Genomic DNA, 20,030 nt, shown 5'->3' with positions numbered 1-20,030 from the left:
TTTCTCACTTTGTTTTCTCACTGTGTTTTCTCGCTTTGTTTTCTCACTCTGTCTTCTCAGTTTTTTCCTTTCTTTTATCACTTTTCTCACTTCCTTTTCTCTTTCATTTCACTTTTTTTTCCTCATTCTCTTTTCTTCACTTTCTTTTCGTCGTTTTCTTCTCACTTTCTTTTCTCATTTTGTTTTCTCACTTTGTCTTCTCACTTTTCTTTCCTTTCATTTTTCACTTTCTTCTTTTCAATTTCTTTTCTCACTATCTTTTCTTCGCTTTTCTCAATTTCTTTTCTCACTTTCTTTTCTCGCTTTCTTTTGTCACTTTCTTTTCTCATTTTCTTTTCTCGCTTTCTGTTCTCATTTTCTCTTCTCACGTTGTCTTCTCACTTTCCCTTCCCATCTTTTATTCACTTTCTTTTCTTACTATCTTTTCTCACTTTCTTTTCTCACTTTCTTTTCTCACTTTCCTTTCTCACTTTCTTTTCTCACGTTCTTTTCTCACTTTCTTTTCTCACTTTCTTTTCTCACTTTGTTCTCTTACTTTGTTTTCTCACTTTGTTTTCTCACTGTGTTTTCTCGCTTTGTTTTCTCACTCTGTCTTCTCAGTTTTTTCCTTACTTTTCTCACTTCCTTTTCTCTTTCATTTCTTTTTTTTCCTCATTCTCTTTTCTTCACTTTTTTTTCGTCGCTTTCTTCTCACTTTCTTTTCTCATTTTTTTTCTCACTTTCTTTTCTCTCTTTTTTCTCGCTTTTCCTTCCTTTCTTTTTTCACTTTCTTTTCTCAATTTCTTTTCTCACTTTCTTTTCTCACTTTCGTTTCTCACTTTCTTTTCTCACTTTCTTTTCTCAATTTTTTTTCTGGCTTTCTTTTCTCACTTTCTTTTCACTTTCTTTTCTCACTTTCTTTTCTCACCTTGTCTTCTCATTTTTTCTTCCTCTATTTTTTTCACTTTTTCGTCACTTTCTTTTCTCACATTCTTTTCTCACTTTCTTTTCTCACTTTCTTTTCTCACTTTCTTTTCTCACTTTCTCTTCTCATTTTGTCTTCGCACTTTCCCTTCCTTTCTTTTTTTCACTTTCTTTTCTTACTATCTTTTCTCACTTTCTTTTCTCACTTTCCTTTCTCACTTTCTTTTCTCACTTTCTTTTCTCACGTTCTTTTCTCACTTTCTTTTCTCACTTTGTTCTCTCACTTTGTTTTCTCACTTTGTTTTCTCACTGTGTTTTCTCGCTTTGTTTTCTCCCTCTGTCTTCTCAGTTTTTTCCTTTCTTTTCTCACATTTCTCACTTCCTTTTCTCTTTCATTTCACTTTTTTTCCTCATTCTCCTTTCTTCACTTTCTTTTCGTCGTTTTCTTCTCAATTTCTTTTCTCAATTTCTTTTCTCACTTTCTTTTCTCACTTTCGTTTCTCACTTTCTTTTGTCACTTTCTTTTCTCACTTTCTTTTCTCAATTTCTTTTCTCGCTTTCTTTTCTCACTTTCTTTTCACTTTTTTTCTCATTTTTTTTTCTCACTTTCTTTTCTCACCTTGTCTTCTCATTTTTTCCTCTCTTTTTTCTTTTCTCTGTCACTTTCTTTTCTCACATTCTTTTTCACTTTCTTTTCTCATTTTCTTTTCTCACTTTCTTTTCTCACCTTGTCTTCTCATTTTTTCCTCTCTTTTTTCACTTCTCTGTCACTTTCTTTTCTCACATTCTTTTTCACTTTCTTTTCTCACTTTCTTTTCTCACTTTTTCTTCTCACTTTGTCTTCTCACTTTCCCTTCCTTTCTTTTTTCACTTTCTTTTACTATCTTTTCTCATTTTCTTTTCTCACTTTCTTTTCTCACTTTCCTTTCTCACTTTCTTTTCTCACTTTCTTTTCTCACTTTGTTCTCTCACTTTGTTTTCTCACTTTGTTTTCTCACTGTGTTTTCTCGCTTTGTTTTCTCACTCTTTCTTCTCAGTTTTTTCCTTTCTTTTCTCACTTTTCTCACTTCCTTTTCTCTTTCATTTCACTTTTTTTCCTCATTCTCTTTTCTTCACTTTCTTTTTGTCGTTTTCTTCTCACTTTTTTTTCTCATTTTGTTTTCTCACTTTCGTTTCTCTCTTTGTTTTCTTACTTTGTCTTCTCACTTTTCTTTCCTTTCTTTTTTCAATTTCTCTTATCAATTTCTTTTCTCAATTTCTTTTCTCACTTTCTTTTGTCACTTTCTTTTCTCACTTTCTTTTCTCAATTTCTTTTCTCGCTTTCTTTTCTCATTTTCTTTTCACTTTCTTTTCTCACTTTCTTTTCTCACTTTCTTTTCTCACCTTGTCTTCTCACTTTTTCTTCCTCTCTTTTTTCACTTTTTTGTCACTTTCTTTTCTCACATTCTTTTCTCACTTTCTTTTCTCACTTTCTTTTCTCACTTTCTTTTTTCGCCTTCTTTTCTCACTTTCTTTTCTCGCTTTCTTTTCTCACTTTCTTTTCTCACTTTCCCTTCTCACTTTCTTTTCCAACTTTCTTTTCTCATTTTCTTTTCTCGCTTTCTGTTCTCACTTTCTCTTCTCATTTTGTCTTCTCACTTTCCCTTCCTTTCTTGTTTTCACTTTCTTTTCTTACTTTCTTTTCTCACTTTCTTTTCTCACTTTCTTTTCTCACTTTCTTTTCCACTTTCTTTTCTCACTTTCTTTTCTCAATTTTTTCACTTTCTTTTCGTTTTCGTTTCTCACTTTCTTTTCTCGCTTTTTTTTCTCACTTTCTTTTCTCATTTTCATTTCTCACTTTGCTCTCTCACTTTTTTTCTCACTTTGTTTTCTCAATGTGTTTTCTCGCTTTGTTTTCTCACTCTGTCTTCTCAGTTTTTTCCCTTTCTTTTCTCACTTTTCTCACTTCCTTTTCTCATTCATTTCTTCACTTTTCCTCATTCTCTTTTCTTTTCTTCCTTTTCGTCGTTTTCTTCTCACTTTCTTTTGTTTTCTCTTTTTCTTTTCTCTCTTTGTTTTCTCACTTTGTCTTCTCACTTTTCATTCCTTTCTTTTATCACTTTCTTTTCTCAATTTCTTTTCTCACTTTTTTTTCTCAATTTATTTTCTCACTTTCTTTTCACTTTCTTTTCTCACTTTCTTTTCTCACCTTGTCTTCTCACTTTTTCTTCCTCTCTTTTTTCACTTTTTTATCATTTTTTTTCTCACATTCGTTTCTCACTTTTTTTTCTCACTTTCTTTTCTCACGTTCTTTTTTCGCTTTCTTTTCTCACTTTCTTTTCTCGCTTTCTTTTCTCACTTTCTTTTCTCACGTTCTTTTCTCACGTTCTTTTCTCACTTTCTTTTCCAACTTTCTTCTCACTTTCTTTTCTCACTTTCTTTTCTCACCTTGTCTTCTCACTTTTCCTTCCTCTCTTTCACTTTTTGTCACTTTCTTTTCTCACATTAGTTTCCCACTTTCTTTTCTCACTTTCTTTTTTCGCTTTCATTTCTCACCTTCTTTTCTCGCTTTCTGTTCTCACTTTCTTTTCTCACGTTGTCTTCTCACTTTCCCTTCCTTTTTTTCCTTTTTCTTTTGTCACTTTCTTTTCTCATCTTCTTTTCTCACTTTCCTTTCTTACTTTCTTTTCTCACTTTCTTTTCTCACGTTCTTTTCTCACTTTCTTTTCTCACTTTCTTTTCATTTTCTTTTCTCACTTTTTTCACTTTCTTTACGTTTTCGTTTCTCACTTTCTTTTCTCGCTTTCTTTTCTCACATTCTTTTCTGGTTTTCATTTCTCACTTTGTTCTCTCACTATGTTTTCTCGCTTTGTTTTCTAACTCTGTCTTCTCACTTTTTCCTTTCTTTTCTCACTTTCTTTTCTCTCTCATTTCACTTTCTTTTCCTCATTCTCTTCACTTTCTTTTCGTCGTTTTCTCACTTTCGTTTCTCACTTTGTTTTCTCATCTTTTCTCACTTTCCTTTCTTACTTTCTTTTCTCACTTTCTTTTCAGTTTCTTTTCTCACTTTTTTCACTTTCTTTTCGTTTTCGTTTCTCACTTTCTTCTCTCGCTTTCTTTTCTCGCTTTCTTTTCTCATTTTCATTTCTCACTTTGTTCTCTCACTGTGTTTTCTCGCTTTGTTTTCTCACTCTGTCTTCTCACTTTTTCGTTTCTTTTCTCACTTTCTTTTCTCTCTCAATTCTTCACTTTCTTTTCCTCATTCTCTTCACTTTCTTTTCGTCGTTTTCTTCTCACTTTCGTTTCTCACTTTGTTTTCTCACTTTCTTTTCTCACTTTCTTTTCTCACTTTCTTTTCTCTCTTTTTTTTCTCACTTTCTTTTCTCTCTTTGTTTGCTCACTTTGTTTTCACTTTCTTTTCTCACTTTGTTTTCTCACTTTCTTTTCTCACTTTTTTTCTTTCTTTCTCTTGTACCCTTTTTGCTTTCTTTCTCTTTTCTGTTTTGCATGCTATAGCTCCTCAACTTCGCATATTTTACCGCACCTGAAACATGTAGATTAATGTATTATATGAGTTGCGCTCTGCCAACATGTAGAATTTGGTTATCTGTACAAGTCTTAGCGGTACTTAAATATGCAAGATAGCAAAGCCAATTAAGTCTTCGAGCAAAAAATTGGTCTTACTTGGGGTAATATACTAAACCAAACACATCGGTAAAGTAACGTAATACCTCCGGCTGTTGAACGAGGGTCATGGCTTACAGCCTGAGCTGGTACGAAAAAAATCTCAATTGTAAACCTATTCTTTTAAATGATTTTCTTGTGATGATTTTGCGGGCCTGCTAGTAGTCAATTAATCAAGCATAAGTTTTATATGGTTCTGCGTGCAATGTATTAAGCAGATTTTTTCGTTAATTGCTCTCAAATAAAATTCGGAGCAATTATATTAGTCATGTTGGTCTTTTTAATGGGATTTATCTCTTGACCGATTTTTCGTCTGACCCATGTGACTTTTCCTCAAAAACGGGATACACAGGTATCACCCAGCGAAAATTAAGCATCAAGCGGGCTTTCAGCTCACTAGTTCCTAAGTATGCGATTCACAGAAACTGACCACCCCCCCCCCCCCACACACACACACACACAACAACCCCCCATCAGTCCCCTGACTTCACCCCCCGCCCAACACCTGCACATAGTTCGGGCCGTAAGGGCCGCGTGCAGCCAAAGACCCCCTCCCACCGTTCCACCCACCACTCCCACCCCTGACTGTTGACTACATGCGTTTTAATGTTTTTAAAACAAAGAAAATTAGTTTCTGGTTATTTCAGATACTTTTGGTGTTAAAGTGGCTGTTTAAGTGAAGCTTGCTTGAAGTACCCAACTTCCAATGCCAGGTGTTGTTGTTAAGGGTTCTGCGGTTAAAGAAAATTCGTACGTTGACTCTGTTGCTTCTCTGTTTTCTGACTTCTTTCCACAAGTAAGTGCAAAATTCCACAAGTAAAAAAATCCCCCTTGACCCCCCTGTTACCACAGTTTGCATGGCGGCTGTAATTAGGAAAATCAAACAGTCATTTCTGAACAATGTTTAATTGACAAATCTCAACTTAAAGAGGGATCGTATTTGATGTGGTGATTTATGCATGTCCGCATAAAGGAATTGGGTCTTATACAACTACTAATGCTACTATAATTTCAGAATTCTAAGACCCATCCACGTACAAGTAACTCCCAGGTGTCAGGTGATTCGCATGAATCCGTGTTATGGGCTCATATTGTTGACAAAGATGAAGAGGAGCTGAGGAAGTCAACTAATGAGTTATTTTCTGTTGTAATTGGGTATTCTACTGGAATACAAATTTGGAGGGTCTCTGAGCACGGGGATGCTGTGGAACAACTTTCAATCAGAAGTGGAGCGTCCACCATTTTCAGAAAGATTCCCAAACCAACGCCAAATGCTGCTAGTCTAGATAAATACTTAACAAAACGACCATTGGCTGCTTATACTGCCTCTCAAAACGGGTATGTTTCATTTGACCCTAAGTGGTGTTTTAAGCTGCTGATTAGGTCCTGCGCATGTTTTTTTGCAATATTTTTGCGGAGAGATTTGTCGAATATTTTCTGTTTTTTGCTGCTTCTTGCTCTAAAATACTGAGAATATATGAGACATACTCGAGTGTACATCCACTGCGATGATTTAGTAAATGTTATGAAGACGGTAAAATTATAGTGTGGAATTAACGGTAAAAGGTTTTAAACTTGTCTTCAAAAAGGAAAATAGCTGGCTTTCTATTTCGAATTACGAGTAATATTCAAAATATGTCGCCCTCAAGGCTGCAGCATTTAAAAAAGTTGACCAAACCTTTTGTTTTAGAGTGAAGCAATCATTCAAGACACTCTTATACATATCATTAGACTCAGGAGAGCTCATACATTCCCTCAACTTCACCAGTTCTATTCAGGATGTCGTTGCTACAAGAGAGTAAGTTAAGTCACTTCAAGTTGCTTATTTGCTCAATTTACTCTGTTTTGTGAGTGATTATGTAATGCGTTTGTTCTGATGACGTTTCAGAGTGATAGTTGTGACCTTTTATGACAGACTTGCGGTTTTCGACAATGCTACGTTAGAACACAAGTTCTCAGTTACATGTAGGTCAAATGAACAAGTATTTACCAGAGCATATAAGATGCGAATGGTCAAACGTTCTTTTTTGTTTCAGCTTGTTTTCCCTCTCTGACAAACTGCGTGGGTGTGACTTCTACATGGCTGGCCTATGGAGATCGATTTGTAAGTAACGCTTATTTACTCTCGAATGAAGTTCCGAACTGATCTGAATCGCGATGGTCTTTTCGACAATCGTGAGGTTTTTGGTTTTTTGGGCTCATCTCAGTTGGTTTTTGGGATCTTTCTAAGTGTGGTCTCATGCCATCCGCATCATCACAGCCTTTTGTGGTTATAGCTGCGAAGCTGTAAGCTGAGCGTAGCTATATTGCGGTGCTCTTGGTTTTTCCGACTCGAAGAGTATTGGTTTTCTTAACGTTTTTTTTACCGGAAGTACTATTCGTTCAGACGATGTTTTGAGTTAAAAGCGAAAGCGTGTAAAATTGCGGTGTGAACTATTTTTTTCTGTGCGAGAGAAGTTTTTCGATCATGCGCTGCGTTTAGTGAATGACTTTTTGACATTGAAAAGTAGTTTTTGACTGAATGGCACATATAGATAAATGTTTTCAGCCGTTTTTTGTCTGTGGCCCAGTTTTTTGCTTGTAATTTAGTTTTTTGTGGAAATAATAGTTATTTGATGCTATATTGAAATAAAAACCTCGGAAATTGATACCACAGTGCTTTGAAGAGCCTGAAAAAGCTTTTGAAGTTCAAAATTGGCACATATTTCTTGAGTTTTTAGTTAATTTTTTGGCTTTTTTTCTTTTAATTTATTTATTTTTGAATCTTCCAGCCGTCTTTTTGTCAAAAATCAGTCAATATGAAAACTTCCCTTTGATAAATCTTATACTCAAGTCCTCTTTCGACCTCGATGTAATTTGGTGTTTTAAAATTGTACATATGCGAATTTGGTAGTTTTTTTTCAATTTTTCTGTTTTTTGTTCGAATTTTGGTTTTAATTACTAGAAATAGCCTTTTTGTGCAACATGAGGGACTTTAATTTTATTTCAATAAGAATCAACCACTTTTGGCGTTAAGTTTTTGAAAAACAGTGAAATTTTTTTTCGTAAATGTAGTCCCAAAATTTCTGACAATTTTTTTTGCAAAATGTTTCAATGTTTCATATGTTTGAATTCTGCTTTTTCTTTTTTTGTTCTGTTCAGAAGGATTGATCTTTGTCTCGGATGGCTCGTCGTATTTTCTATGTCTCGAATGCTGTACAATGAAATGTATTCCTTTTTCTTGATTTTTTAAATTTTACTTCCAACTTTCAAAAATCGAGTTAGTCTTTTTGTTACGTTGTTCCTTACATTGTGTCCATATTCGTGACTTTTTAGTTTGTATCTTTCTAGCTTTGTTCTGGCACTTATATTTATATTCGTTATATTGATTTTTTCATTTAAAAAAATGAATGATTTCCAGCTTTTTCTTAGATTTTCGTCATTTCTTTGGTTTGCAATTGATTTCATTCAACTTAAGGCTAGTACTGAGAGTATCGAGAGTTTATTAAAAAGTCTTTGACAAAATTTCCATTACTATTTATTGCAATTTTTCCCGGCTTTGGTATTGTTTTTAAACGGTTTTTGGCCAACAGAATTTTTTTTCTGTTGCTTGTCTTTTCTGTGATTAATTTATTTTTTGAATTAATATATAATCATGTCTAGAACATATACAACAAGGAAGAAGTATGTGTTTTTCTCATTTGCTGTGATTTGAAATCGATTTGTATTAGTCTTCTGTTTCCTGAATTTGAGCATTCTTTTGAAAAATTTAACTTAGTTTCTAAGTTATTTTTTATCTTCCGTTTGATTTCGCAATCTTTTTGGGATTAGAATCACGAATTATTGAAGGGTAATTGATAGCCCTATCAGCCTTCTCGGCCTATCAGTTTTTTGACCATCCTAATTGTTTCGGACTTTTTTTAATGTTACCAAACGTTTTCGATAATATAAAATTTTGCTGCATTTTGTTTCTCCTGGTGACACTGGTTCAATTTTCACCAAATTTTTAAATCAGACCTGGAAGGTACTTAGTTAATGTTCTACTACAAAAGGTAATGACCTCAGCTACCTTTACGGTTTTTTTTGTGAAGTCTTGAGGCTTCGAGTCGCTTCCGGAGTTCCGGCTATGTTTTTTGTTTCGTCGTCTAACGCTCTTTTTTTGTTTTACATTTGTGCACACAGCAAAGCTGAAAAAGTCAAATTTTCTGAATGACTTCTTCCTCTCACTAACGGCATTTGCGCGCGTGACGTCATTTCTCACTCGCTTTAGCAAAAGTTTTTATGTTATTTGCGTGATTAGATTTTGATCATACGTGATTTACCTCACTCAATAAAATGACTTTTGCACTTTAAAATTTAAGTTAAGTTTGAATTTGTTCAAGGTCAAAGGAAGTCATTTGTACAGTAAAGGTCCCTAACAAGAGGCTTCTGCGGAATGAATTTTAACAAGCTTTATTAATTTATCGCTGAATGTTTTTTACCTAGTTTTTTGAGCGGCATCAATTTTCTTCTTCAATTTAGATCTGTATCTCTTATATGGCACGCAGGTCTATTCTCTCGCAGCTATTCCGGCAATCTGCCGGCTCTGTTTGTTATACGTCAATACTCTGATTTATTTTTCAGTCACCTTAAGCTGGACTAGAATACTGGGAAAGCACTGATACTGTTTCCATATAATTTTTCATTCCACATTTTAAGTCAGTGTAGTTTATTGCGCGCCCTAGCTCGGGGTTGATTTTTATTGAAGGCGTAAATAAACAATAACGTTGCATAAAAGAACAATAGTCGATTCGCTTTTCTGGATCTCAAAATTGACAGTTTTAAGAATAACAATTGAGATGAGTAGCTAAGTATATCTTAATGCATTTTTTTTTACTCCAAAGAGAGAATTCCCAATTTCGACAAACGCATCTTTGAAAGTTTGAATGAGAATTGTTCTTCGGCAACAAGTAGTAGCCCAAGAAATAATACGTAAATTTGATAGTTTTCAGCTTTATTGTGTCCCTACTTTTACTTCTGCTGTTCTGAGAAAAATATTAGATTGGACAGTTCTCTATCCAGAGTAAATATTTACTGATGTCTTTTTTAACGGTTTTAGCATAGCTGATCGAAAAAAATGAGTATGCTATAAGCTCAAAGCCTGCTTTCAATAGCAAGAACTCTTCATGGTATAAAATGGTCAAGATCAACGAAACAGCGTTGCTAAATCATTGTGAACACATTGGCATAATTAGCTAAGTTTTGATGAACTGGCTAGGAAAGTAAAAAAAAGCGTGAGACAACAAAATTCATGAATGTTCTTCAATATTCATAAAACTAGAAAAAAAGTAGAGCTTTATTATTTGAAAACTGAGTAGTTTTCGAAGAAATTGAAGCCACGCATTTACAGCAAATTGACTTCTGAAATCGAATTTTGGATTTTTATTTGATTTCGTTTTCAGCGTTTAGATACGTTGACGCGATGTCATCAGTTTCTCTTTAGCATTCGCTTGGGAGGTAAAAATTACAAGTGCTTTATTTTTTGTATATTCTTTCTTCAAGTAGTATTATCTACAGAGCAGTCTAGTTCCGTATGAAAAGAGTACGTCAAAACTTTTTTAAACATTGGTTTGACAATTCACCATCAAAAAATCATGTACAACGATTAACAGTTAGTTTTATTAATATAGCAGTTTCAAGAGTTTGTTTGAGTTCGGGCCATTGGCTCTAAACTGTGCACTGTTACTGGGGTACGGAGCCATTTTAAAGACCGTGGAGGGTTTTACTGGCTTCTGATTGTGACTTCTTGTCGTTGTGTATCTCTGGCTAGCCCCGGTTACAGTTGTTAGTTGTTATTGTTAGGCACGAGGGTAAATGAAGAACTGTTTTCTGTCAAGGAAAAAGAAAGAAAAAATTAATAGATAAAATAAAGTGAATTAAGCTAAAACTAAAAGAAGAGTATAGTTGAGCTATGTCTGTTTACTCGAGACAACTGTTATGTCTGTTTACCCGAGACAACTGCTATGTCTGTTTACTCGAGACAACTGTGGCGCATGGGGGATCGAACTCCCGCTGTGATTTTCATTTCGTAAACTGATGTATTGCGCTAATATCAACACTTTTCGGCTGGAGAATTGCGTTTTGGTATAGTTTTTGTTCATTTTTCGTGGGTAATGCATTTGTGTCAATTTTTGCATTGAGCTTGTTATTCGTTATTGAGAAACTGTAAATCAGGTGATCTCTAATTGCTAAATAAGTACGAAGAAAATAGGCAGCTTGATTGTCAGGCAGCTCACCCAATCAAAAGGTCCAAGGTGCTTTTGCAATTGTTCTTTGGACATTGCCTTTTCGTCTTTAATGTGCAAAATTGGTTCAATTTTCTTTTGTGTACGCTTTCTCCTGATGTATGCTTTTGCCAATCGGATCTGAAGTTTTCTTACGCTATGCGAGTTAGATTCTTCGTGCGACTTTCGTACGTTATACCATCGAGGTTTCCTCGAATATTTTCTCAGTGCTCTTTTGTTTTCTGCATGTTAGAGATGACAGTTGCAATTGGTTAAGCCAGCAGGCTTTTGCATATAGAATTAATGGTCGGATCCACGACGTGTACAGCAAAAGTAAACTTTCTTGTTCAACATTCTGCTTAAGCGCCACAGCTGGAAGATTCGCTTGGTTGCTCTGGTTGTTGTCTTTACAATATTCATTTCAGTTGAGGTGTGGCGTCATTGTCGTTCCTAAGAACTTGATAGTTTTGGTCTCTTCAATTTGTTTTCCGCTGATATACAGGCTTAAGCTTACAAATAGAGAAATTGGAGCTGGAGTATCTAAAATGTTTGAGACTTAAATTGAGAAGATTATAGGCGCCAAAACGCTACTCTAAGGGACACCTGCTGTTTGTGAGAATTTTTCTACTTCTTGTGTTCTTGATTTTCACGTCAACGTTTCTTTTTGAGAGGAAAGAATGATGATTATTTTCTGTACACCAAGTTTGTCACATTTGTCAATCAACCCTATTCTCCAGATCGCATCAAAATCTTTTTCTTTATCAAGGCAAACAAGTCCCGCCATTTCTGACCACTGGTATGCTTCACTTACATGCTGAGTCAATACAATGAGATTATCAGTTGCTCTCTGTATGCACTGTTGTAGTCCAAAGCCTTTAGTTGCTTCACAGTGGCCTAGGATGACATTTTTAGCATCAGTTTTACAGAGTTTTCCAATGCAGTTGGTAAGGCTAATTGGACTATAAATTGCTGCTTTCTTTCTATCTTGTGAGGTTTTCGAAGCATTATTACTTATGATTCTTTCCAAAGAGTCGGAATGTAAGAGTTGATTGAGCATGAAATAAGTGTGCTTTTTGAAAGTTTTAATGTCTTTTGTTAGCGCCTTCATTAGTTGATAGGTTATTTTGTCTTGTCCGGGACATGGTTTACTTGTGTGCTACAAGATTTTAATGAACTCTTCAACGTTTTTGGAACTTATTTTGTCTTGTCCGGGACATGGTTTACTTGTGTGCTACAAGATTTTAATGAACTCTTCAACGTTTTTGGAACTGTCTTCAGTTTTTTAGTTTGGATCGGTTTCTAATAGAAGTCTTTTCGTTTTCTATAATCCAAGAAAATAATTTCCCAGCTCTTCGTTTTCGTTTTGGTGCTCTTTGATTGTCGCACTCAGAAGGCTCTTAAACATTTAACTTTTTTGTGGTCAGTTACAGCAACTTTGTCTTTGAACGTTATTTATTAATATAATCTGCTTAGCTGTTGTTTATCGCTGGTGAGGGTTTTAATTGCTCTCCAAAACTCCTTATTTCCTGCTTTTTTTGCTGCGTCAATTAGCTTTCTGTTTTGTCTGTATTCGAACCATTCTTTGCCCTTCTAATTTCTCTTTGTCGGAAGTTGGTTTCCCTTAGAAACAATAGAATGTGTCATCCTTGGCACTTTATAGTTGCATGCTTCTTGCATGTTTCATCCTTTGCATGCTTCTTGAACTTCATGAAATTGATTCTTGCTTCTATATCAAACTGGCTTTGAAGTTTCAGCTTGACTGTTGTAAATGTCGCTGAATGATCGCTGTCAAAGTCTTGTGTTACTTGAAAATTGTAAAATTTTTTAAAGACTGAAAGGCAGAAGTTTAAATCAAGCATGCTCTGGCTCTTATGATGATCTGATTGGTAGGTTGGATAACCGTTGTACAGTAGTTTGAAGTTATCGTCATCAATTTTCTGCAATTAATTATTTTTCGTCATCAATTATTTATCGTCAGCAATTTTTTTCGCCGTTTTCGTTATAGGTTCAGTTTAGTTCTTGATGGAGAATTGAGATTTCCAGAGATTAACATGTCCTGGAGGTTTCTGTCAAATATTTCATTTAAGTTTATGTCCTGATTGGGTGAATTGTAGACATTGATTTTCCATTAGTTTCGAATGATTGTGGTGTTTTTAGTTTACACCGCTTAACTCTAATGCCTATCCGTTGCTGCTTTCCCTAGATATTATTGGTCTGACCCCTTTAACCCTTTTCTCCTTCGTTGCTCTGATAACAGACCCATGGAAACTGCTCGCTTTTGTTTCTGTTGCAAGAAAATAGTTTTCATGTACGAAACGTTTACAAATTTTCATGTGCGACAGTTTCATTGAGTAATTTTAAGATTGTCTTTGTTAAAGATTTTGTTGGCTGCTCAACTGACTCATGTTTGTTGTGTTAAGTTTTCCTCAGGTTTGATTTTACCGTGAATCTCTTGTCCGTCTATTCTTTCGTTAACACTCTTGAGGCACCGTTGCTAACGGCGCTGATTATATCGCTATGAATATTGTATTGAAATTGTTTTTTTCCACTGAGAACTTCAACAACTAGGACAGTAATTTTTATAGTGGTTATTGAGAGAGTGTTTTGAGGAACTCTTTGAATTGGCACTTGAGTTTTTCCCTTTCTTGTTTGTTTATTTGCTACGGAGACGGAGTATTGATATGCGGGACAGCCTCTCTACACAGTTGCGTGTGAGTCACCAGAGTTTTGCATGTTAGTTTGATTCGTTGCAGCTTTGTAATTTTTGATCGCCTGCACATCGTAGATATGTCAATTCCCCTTTGCAATTGCTTGCTGAATGGCCAAACTTTGGACATTAGAAGCAATGTTTAATGTGGGGTTGTTCCAGTTGGTTCGCCGCGTTGAAGTACCCAGCCTATTTTAGGCCATGTTTGACTGCGGTTGTTACTTGATTTGAAGAATCAGTTATAACGGGAATCAGTGTTGTTGGTTTCCTGTGGCCCTGCTTATCCGGTGGCACCTTGATAACATTCATTGCATTGTTGTTGAAGTTCCTCCTTCACTTCGTTTTCTTGTATGCTGAACATTTGCAATTATAAAACTGGGTTTAGACTTGGCTTTCGGCAGATTGTTTTTTGCGTTAATAGAAGTGTTGGGAAAATCAAATTGCATATTTGAGGCATTCATCAGACATTCTCTTGAATTTTGGTCTTCGGGTTAGATAAAGAAGTCATTGTTATTTGGAGGTTCCCCGATGCAATGAATTTTGTTGAGGCATTTGTTTTTCATCGAACGGGCAAAATGGAGTTGTGTTGGTCTTGGAATAATCGTAATTGAAACTGGTCTGATTGGTTCAGAGTTTTTTTTGGTTAAATTCTGGTTCCCTTGCGTTTGTTTCTAACTTGAATAAAGTCTTGTTCATCTTGTGGTTTTCGTCTGCAGTGTTTCGTGCTTCAGAGAGAAGTGCACTTAACTGGTTCATTTCGGCCAGAGCCGGTTTGGATACTTGGAATCGAATCCTGTCAGGAAGGCCAATTGTGTGCAAAAACCAGAAGAAAAGTAATCGAAAGTTTGGGATTTAGGACCTCAAGCAACTTGTAGTGAAAAATCTTTTTTTTAAAGTCTCATTTCAAAGGACTTTCGTACACAAAGGGAAGTACTTGCTTGTGGCTTTCTTATCACACTTTGGGTTACTGATCTGAAAGTGACAATAATGGCGTTTCAATCATCATAGGCAATGTTAGGCTAGAAAAGAAAAGGCTATAAACAAACGAAATTTTTTACGTTCTTTGCGTTACTTGCTATGATTTTACTCAATCCGAAGACTGTGCTATAGGTTAACCCTGCTGAAATGAGAACTTGAAAATAGAATATTTTTTCGCGTACCTGAAAAGATAATTTAACTACGAAACCATAGAACGAAGGCTCTTGAAACAATTAAATCTTTCTTACATCTACTTAAATTGCTGTAAATACTTAACTTTTTAAACTAAAAATTCGGCCATTAGTTTTTCTGACTAAGTTGCTATCGGTTACTCAAGACAGTCGGGTTAATTATATGAGATAAACAGGATTTTTACATCAAAATGCCTAAAGCGTTGTTTAATTTTGATGCCGATTGCGTGCAAATTTGAAATATTGTCGATGCCCCGTTTCGATGAAGAGAAAACACTGTCTATTCTCTTTTAATTACTGTGATATGAATTTGAAGGGTAGTATCGAATGCCTTTTCAATCTGCCCTCTCAGTTTGTGTGCTAAAAATGTTTTTGATCATTTTGGCTTTTTTTCCTGCTTGATTATTTCTTGGTTCTGGTCTTTTCGCCGCATGAATTCTTGGTTATGCGTTGTATAAAGCGCTCTTATTCAGAATCTACACAATGGATTTTAATTGCGTTAGCTAGCTATTTAGTATCTGTATTCCTCAAGAAATCAAATAGTATTTTGTCATTTATTTTGGAGAAACTAAATGATAATTGCCGAAAGCGTCTTTTGTATTATTTTGTGTTTATCTGCGAATAAGTACTTTTTGCGTTTGCTGAGCTTTCACAAAATTAGAATGCCTAGGGTAACCGAAAATACCGAATGCGTTCAATCAATTAATATTTTACCTCAAACTTTTTATCGAATGTTTTGATTTGATTAGTCTTTGTTTCAGCTGACTCCCAGACTGCAGTCAGGTGGGGGTGTAAGCGGAGACGGAAAGCAGTCGTACGCCGCTTCAATCGTCAAAAGCGCGTCCTATGTAAGTTGAAATGGATCTTTACCTTTTGATCTTTACCCAGTTACAGGTCACGTTTCATTACATAGAAAATCACTGTGAAAAATATGGCACGTGCGTCTGGTGGTTCAAATAATATGCACCCACTAAGCGGAGAGCACAAACGGAATGGATTTGAGATTGTTGGACTGAGATCCAAATTGACGGTTTGAGGCTCAAAAAATTCTCGCCCTCAGTATCAATTGCAATTGACTGTACCATTTTATCTTAATTATCATATTTTTATATAAGGATATAAAAGTTGCGCCAATGTATACATTTCTAAAATACTCTGTTGCGGCTAAAAATTTAAGCATGTCGATGGTGACCCTTACTCATGTTTGATCTCAGTTTCTGTGGCTATTATGCTATGGGTTGAGATTTGCATAGTTTCAGCATGACTAGGTAATTTATTTTAATAACAGTGGTCGGCAAAACTGATTCTACATAGATCAAATTTCTGTGTATACAACGGTTTCATAAAATTGGTACGCGGATGCGAGCTGGTGCCGCAAGAAAACGTTGCCATTAATCGGTGGTCATTTACAAATTCTGCATTTTATGAAAAATTTTATTCTAGGGTCTTAACGCCGGATTGAATCTGCTGTCACAGTACACGTCTGGATCAAAGTCTGCCAATTTGAACGGCCTGGCTCACCAAAATGGAGGAGGTGGAAGTCCGTCAGATACATCTGAATACTCCTCACCATTATCTAGTGCCAGCTCAAGCCCTCTTTTGTCCCACTCATCCTCTTTTTCCCTTTCGGGAAAATCGGGCATCGGTTTGAAAACTCTCTCCGGTAATGAAGTCAACTCTGCTCTAAGGAGTTCTGGCAGCACCAGCTGCGGAGTTGCTTGTGTTCCTGGAATCGTCACTGTTGTGGACTTGACAAGGGTTCCGAAACCGTCCAAGAAATGCAAACATGTGATTGTGGGAACGAATAATGACTACAATGGTTCTGGATCAAATGCGGCTGGAGCTGAGGAGATAGTGGCACATTTTCCAGCGTATGTAGGCGAGGTTCTGGTTGCGTTGGAGATTACAAACAGAGGGTTGATTGCGACTGCTGGTGAAAGTGGAAGGGTGTTCAATGTTTTCAAGATTCACCCGCATCCATGGACCTCTTCTCAATGTGCAGTCCACCACTTGTATGCTTTGAGAAGAGGAGAGACTGTGGCCAAGGTATGACGTCATTCAAGTCATAGTTAGATCGAATAGATATTTTTTTTTCTTGGTGACCTTATAAATTTATTGATTAATAGCCGCACAGCGATAGCTGGGGCTATTATTGGCCTTCTATTGTTTTTTTTACAATTCAAAGAATTTGAATTGTATTGGGGCGCTGTCTTTTTTTTGAGATCTGTTCACACATTTTCATGATTTTTGAAGTCAAATTGGAGTAGTGATTTTGGTCAAGCCGAAACAGGAAGTGGAGCGAAAAAGCGAGTGGTTTTCCGGCGTGAAAATTTTTCGCTCTAAATTTAAAGTAGAGTGAGAAAACGGCGTTTGAACAAAAATTCGCTTTCTCGCTAGTGGTTTTTTGTTCACATGCGGCAATTTCGCTTTGATTCTTTCTGTTTTTATAGCTGCGAAGCTGTAAGCTGAGCGTAGCTATATTGCGGTGCTCTTGGTTTTTTTACAATTCAAAGAATTTGAATTGTATTGGGGCGCTGTATTTTTTTTTTTAAGATCTGTTCTCACATTTTCATGATTTTTGAAGTCAAATTGGAGTGATGATTTTGGTCACGCCGAAACAGGAAATGGAGCGAAAAGCGAGTGGTTTTGCGGCGTGAATTTTTTTGCTCTAATTTTAAAGTAGAGTGAGAAAACGGTGTTTGAACAAAAATTCGGTTTCTCGGTAGTGGTTTTTTGTTCACATGCGGCAATTTCACTCTGATTTTCACTGTTTTTTCAATTTTTTGGATCGGATTTTTTCTAAATAGTTTTCCCAATCCATTCACAGCTCATTCTGGACCTAGTTTTCTGTTGGAATCAAAATTAAATATCTCACTAGTGGTTTTTTGTTCTCCGTAGCAGCATTTTGACATTGATTTTGTTTTTTTTTTGTTATTTTTTCATCTGATTTTTTTAGAAATGGTTTTCCCAATTCACTCATTGTCCGTTCTAGGTCTAGTTGTTTGTTAAGTCAATGAAAATTTTTTGAATTGTACGTCAGGACTTGTCCTGCTATGTTTTTTTGTTTCGTCGTCTGACGCTCTTTTTTCGTTTTACATTTGTTCACACAGCAAAGCTGAAAAAGTCAAATTTTCTGAATGACTTCTTCCTCTCACTAACGGCATTTGCGCGCGTGACGTCTTTTCTCACTCGCCGTAGCGAAAATTTTTAGGTTATTTGCTCGATTAGATTTTGATCATACGTGACTTACCTCACTCAATAAAATGACTTTTGCACTTTAAAACTTAAGTTTAATTTGAATTTGTTTAAGGTCAAAGGAACTCATATGTGCAGTAAAGGTTCCTAACAAGAGGTTTCTTTCGAAAGAATTTCAACAAGCTTTATTAATTTATCGCTGAATGTTTTTTACCTATTTTTTTTGAGCGGCGTCAATTTTTCAATTTAGATCTATGTTTCTGTCTCTATTAGATGGCACGCAGGTCTATTGTTTCGCAGCTATTCCGGCAATCTGCCGGCTATGTTTTCGATTTTTTGGATCGGATTTTCTAAATGGTTTTCCTAATCCATTCATAGTCCTTTCTAGGTCTAGTTTTCTGTTTAGTCAATAAAAATTCTTTGAATTGTACGTCAGGACTTGTCCTGCTATGTTTTTTTTTTATTTCGTCATGATATTTGTTGCCACCATATGACGTCACAGCCACTTTTTGTTCATGCGTTCATGCAATTTCAACTGAATTGCATGTTTGACGTCATTTTTCGCTCTTAGTGGAGCGAGTTTTTTTGTTCATGTGCGTGATTAAATTTTTGGTCACACTTGACTTACCTCACTCTCAAAAATGACTTCCTCACTTTGAAATTGACTTTTATTTACTTTAATTCAAAGAGATAAGGTAAAATGGGTGTGTGTCACTCTAAATGAAGGTTATTTGAGATCAGCTAATAGAGGCAGCAAGAACTTATACAGATTTTTAATCAAATTATATAACAGATCAGCCTTCAATGAAAAGACGATTTTTTTTGGTCTGTCTTTTGTACTGTTTTTTTTAGACTGCCGATCTGCGAATCTATTGCGGCTATTTTCTGGTTAAAAATTCAAATTTTAATTTTAAATTTTTACTGGATCCTTGCTTACAAATGAAGTTTACAATTTGGGGTCGCAAAGTCGCTCATAAATTTGAAGGATTAAGATACTATAAATTGATTAAAATCGTTTTTTTATTGCGCTAAATTGTCGTTAAATAAATTTTTCGGGATATATAACTCAATTGTTGACTCGGTAATATAATTCATTTCCATAATTCGGGATATAGTTCAACAAATTGGGGTGTAATTGGCGCTGCTGGTTTCTTACTTTTGAGTTCAATAGGAGTTATACTGAGTTTACGTTCCCGTCGTATTTTCTTCCAATGGTAGCTAGTTACCTCTACTTATTATAGATCAGCAGCATATCAATATCTCCAGATCTGAGGTGGGTGTCGGCGTGTAGTGGCAAGGGCACTGTTCACCTCTTTGCCATCAACTCTTACGGAGGACCAGCATCTCCCAGGACTCACTGCGATTCAAAGGTATGTTTGCTGAAACCATTTGTCCAAAACTACAACATTTTGTCAATAACTATCTGTCGATGTAGATTTACCCAGGGTCATATAGCTATGTACCACAACTGAATTGAAATTTGTGAGATGTTCTAGCTAGGTACAACTACTGAAAATAGACCTTGAAGTAAATCGAGCCAATGTCTGTACAAGAGTGATTGTAGAAGAACCAGTACCATTTGATTTTCAAAAATGTGAGGACTGTTTTAGTTCTTGGAAGTAAACGATTATCAATAAAAGTATTTAAATGCTTTTATTATTCATAATGGTAGGTAAAGCCTGTAGCGGGCACCATGCCTTATTAAATTCAATCTTCTGCAGAGCTTTACCAATCCAAAATTCGGAGTTAGATTGTGACTGCCTATGCATACTGAAAACTAAGACTGTGGGTGAAATTTTTGAGGTGAAAAGAAATGAAGTTATTTGGCATTTCTTATTTATAGTATGTTATTAACTCCAAAATAAACAGCTAGTGATATTAATGACACAAGTCACATTGTCTGTGTACTGTTCCATCCAATTGAGTGTTCAGGTTGTGAACAAAGAGGACAAATTCTACTGCAGTGCTGGTTTGGATGACGTCAGATGGGCGGCAGTGGGTGGAGGATATCCCAGCTCTTCCTCGGGTAGTGGAGGAATGACGCCACAGGTGAACGGGGTGTCAGGCACACTCGTCACTCAGCACCATTTATCATCAAGTCCAAGTAAGTATCAATCAGACTTCTTTGGAGTTAAGAGCTCAATTGCGTTT

The 20,030-nt window shown here is 35.8% G+C and overlaps 1 protein-coding gene across 1 annotated transcript in view; it reads left to right on the top strand.

The window, feature by feature from the left end:
* The window catches only part of LOC142354317 (BCAS3 microtubule associated cell migration factor-like), a 128,338-nt gene that overhangs the window by 54,659 nt on the left and 53,649 nt on the right, over nt 1-20,030 (top strand). The window contains exons 2-10 of the mRNA XM_075406585.1: nt 5,214-5,362; nt 5,582-5,904; nt 6,257-6,364; nt 6,455-6,531; nt 6,603-6,670; nt 15,446-15,532; nt 16,128-16,730; nt 19,121-19,249; nt 19,812-19,983. Coding sequence (XP_075262700.1) covers nt 5,273-5,362; nt 5,582-5,904; nt 6,257-6,364; nt 6,455-6,531; nt 6,603-6,670; nt 15,446-15,532; nt 16,128-16,730; nt 19,121-19,249; nt 19,812-19,983 — 1,657 coding nt within the window. The 5' untranslated portion in view covers nt 5,214-5,272. The remainder of the gene's footprint in view (nt 1-5,213; nt 5,363-5,581; nt 5,905-6,256; nt 6,365-6,454; nt 6,532-6,602; nt 6,671-15,445; nt 15,533-16,127; nt 16,731-19,120; nt 19,250-19,811; nt 19,984-20,030) is intronic.

The sequence above is a fragment of the Convolutriloba macropyga genome, chromosome 15 (genome assembly GCF_964194025.1).
Source record: "Convolutriloba macropyga chromosome 15, txConMacr16.3, whole genome shotgun sequence".
Classification (NCBI taxonomy): domain Eukaryota; kingdom Metazoa; phylum Xenacoelomorpha; order Acoela; family Convolutidae; genus Convolutriloba; species Convolutriloba macropyga.
The sequence above is the reverse complement of the archived record's forward strand: the minus strand, read 5'-3'. Positions and strand labels throughout refer to the sequence as shown.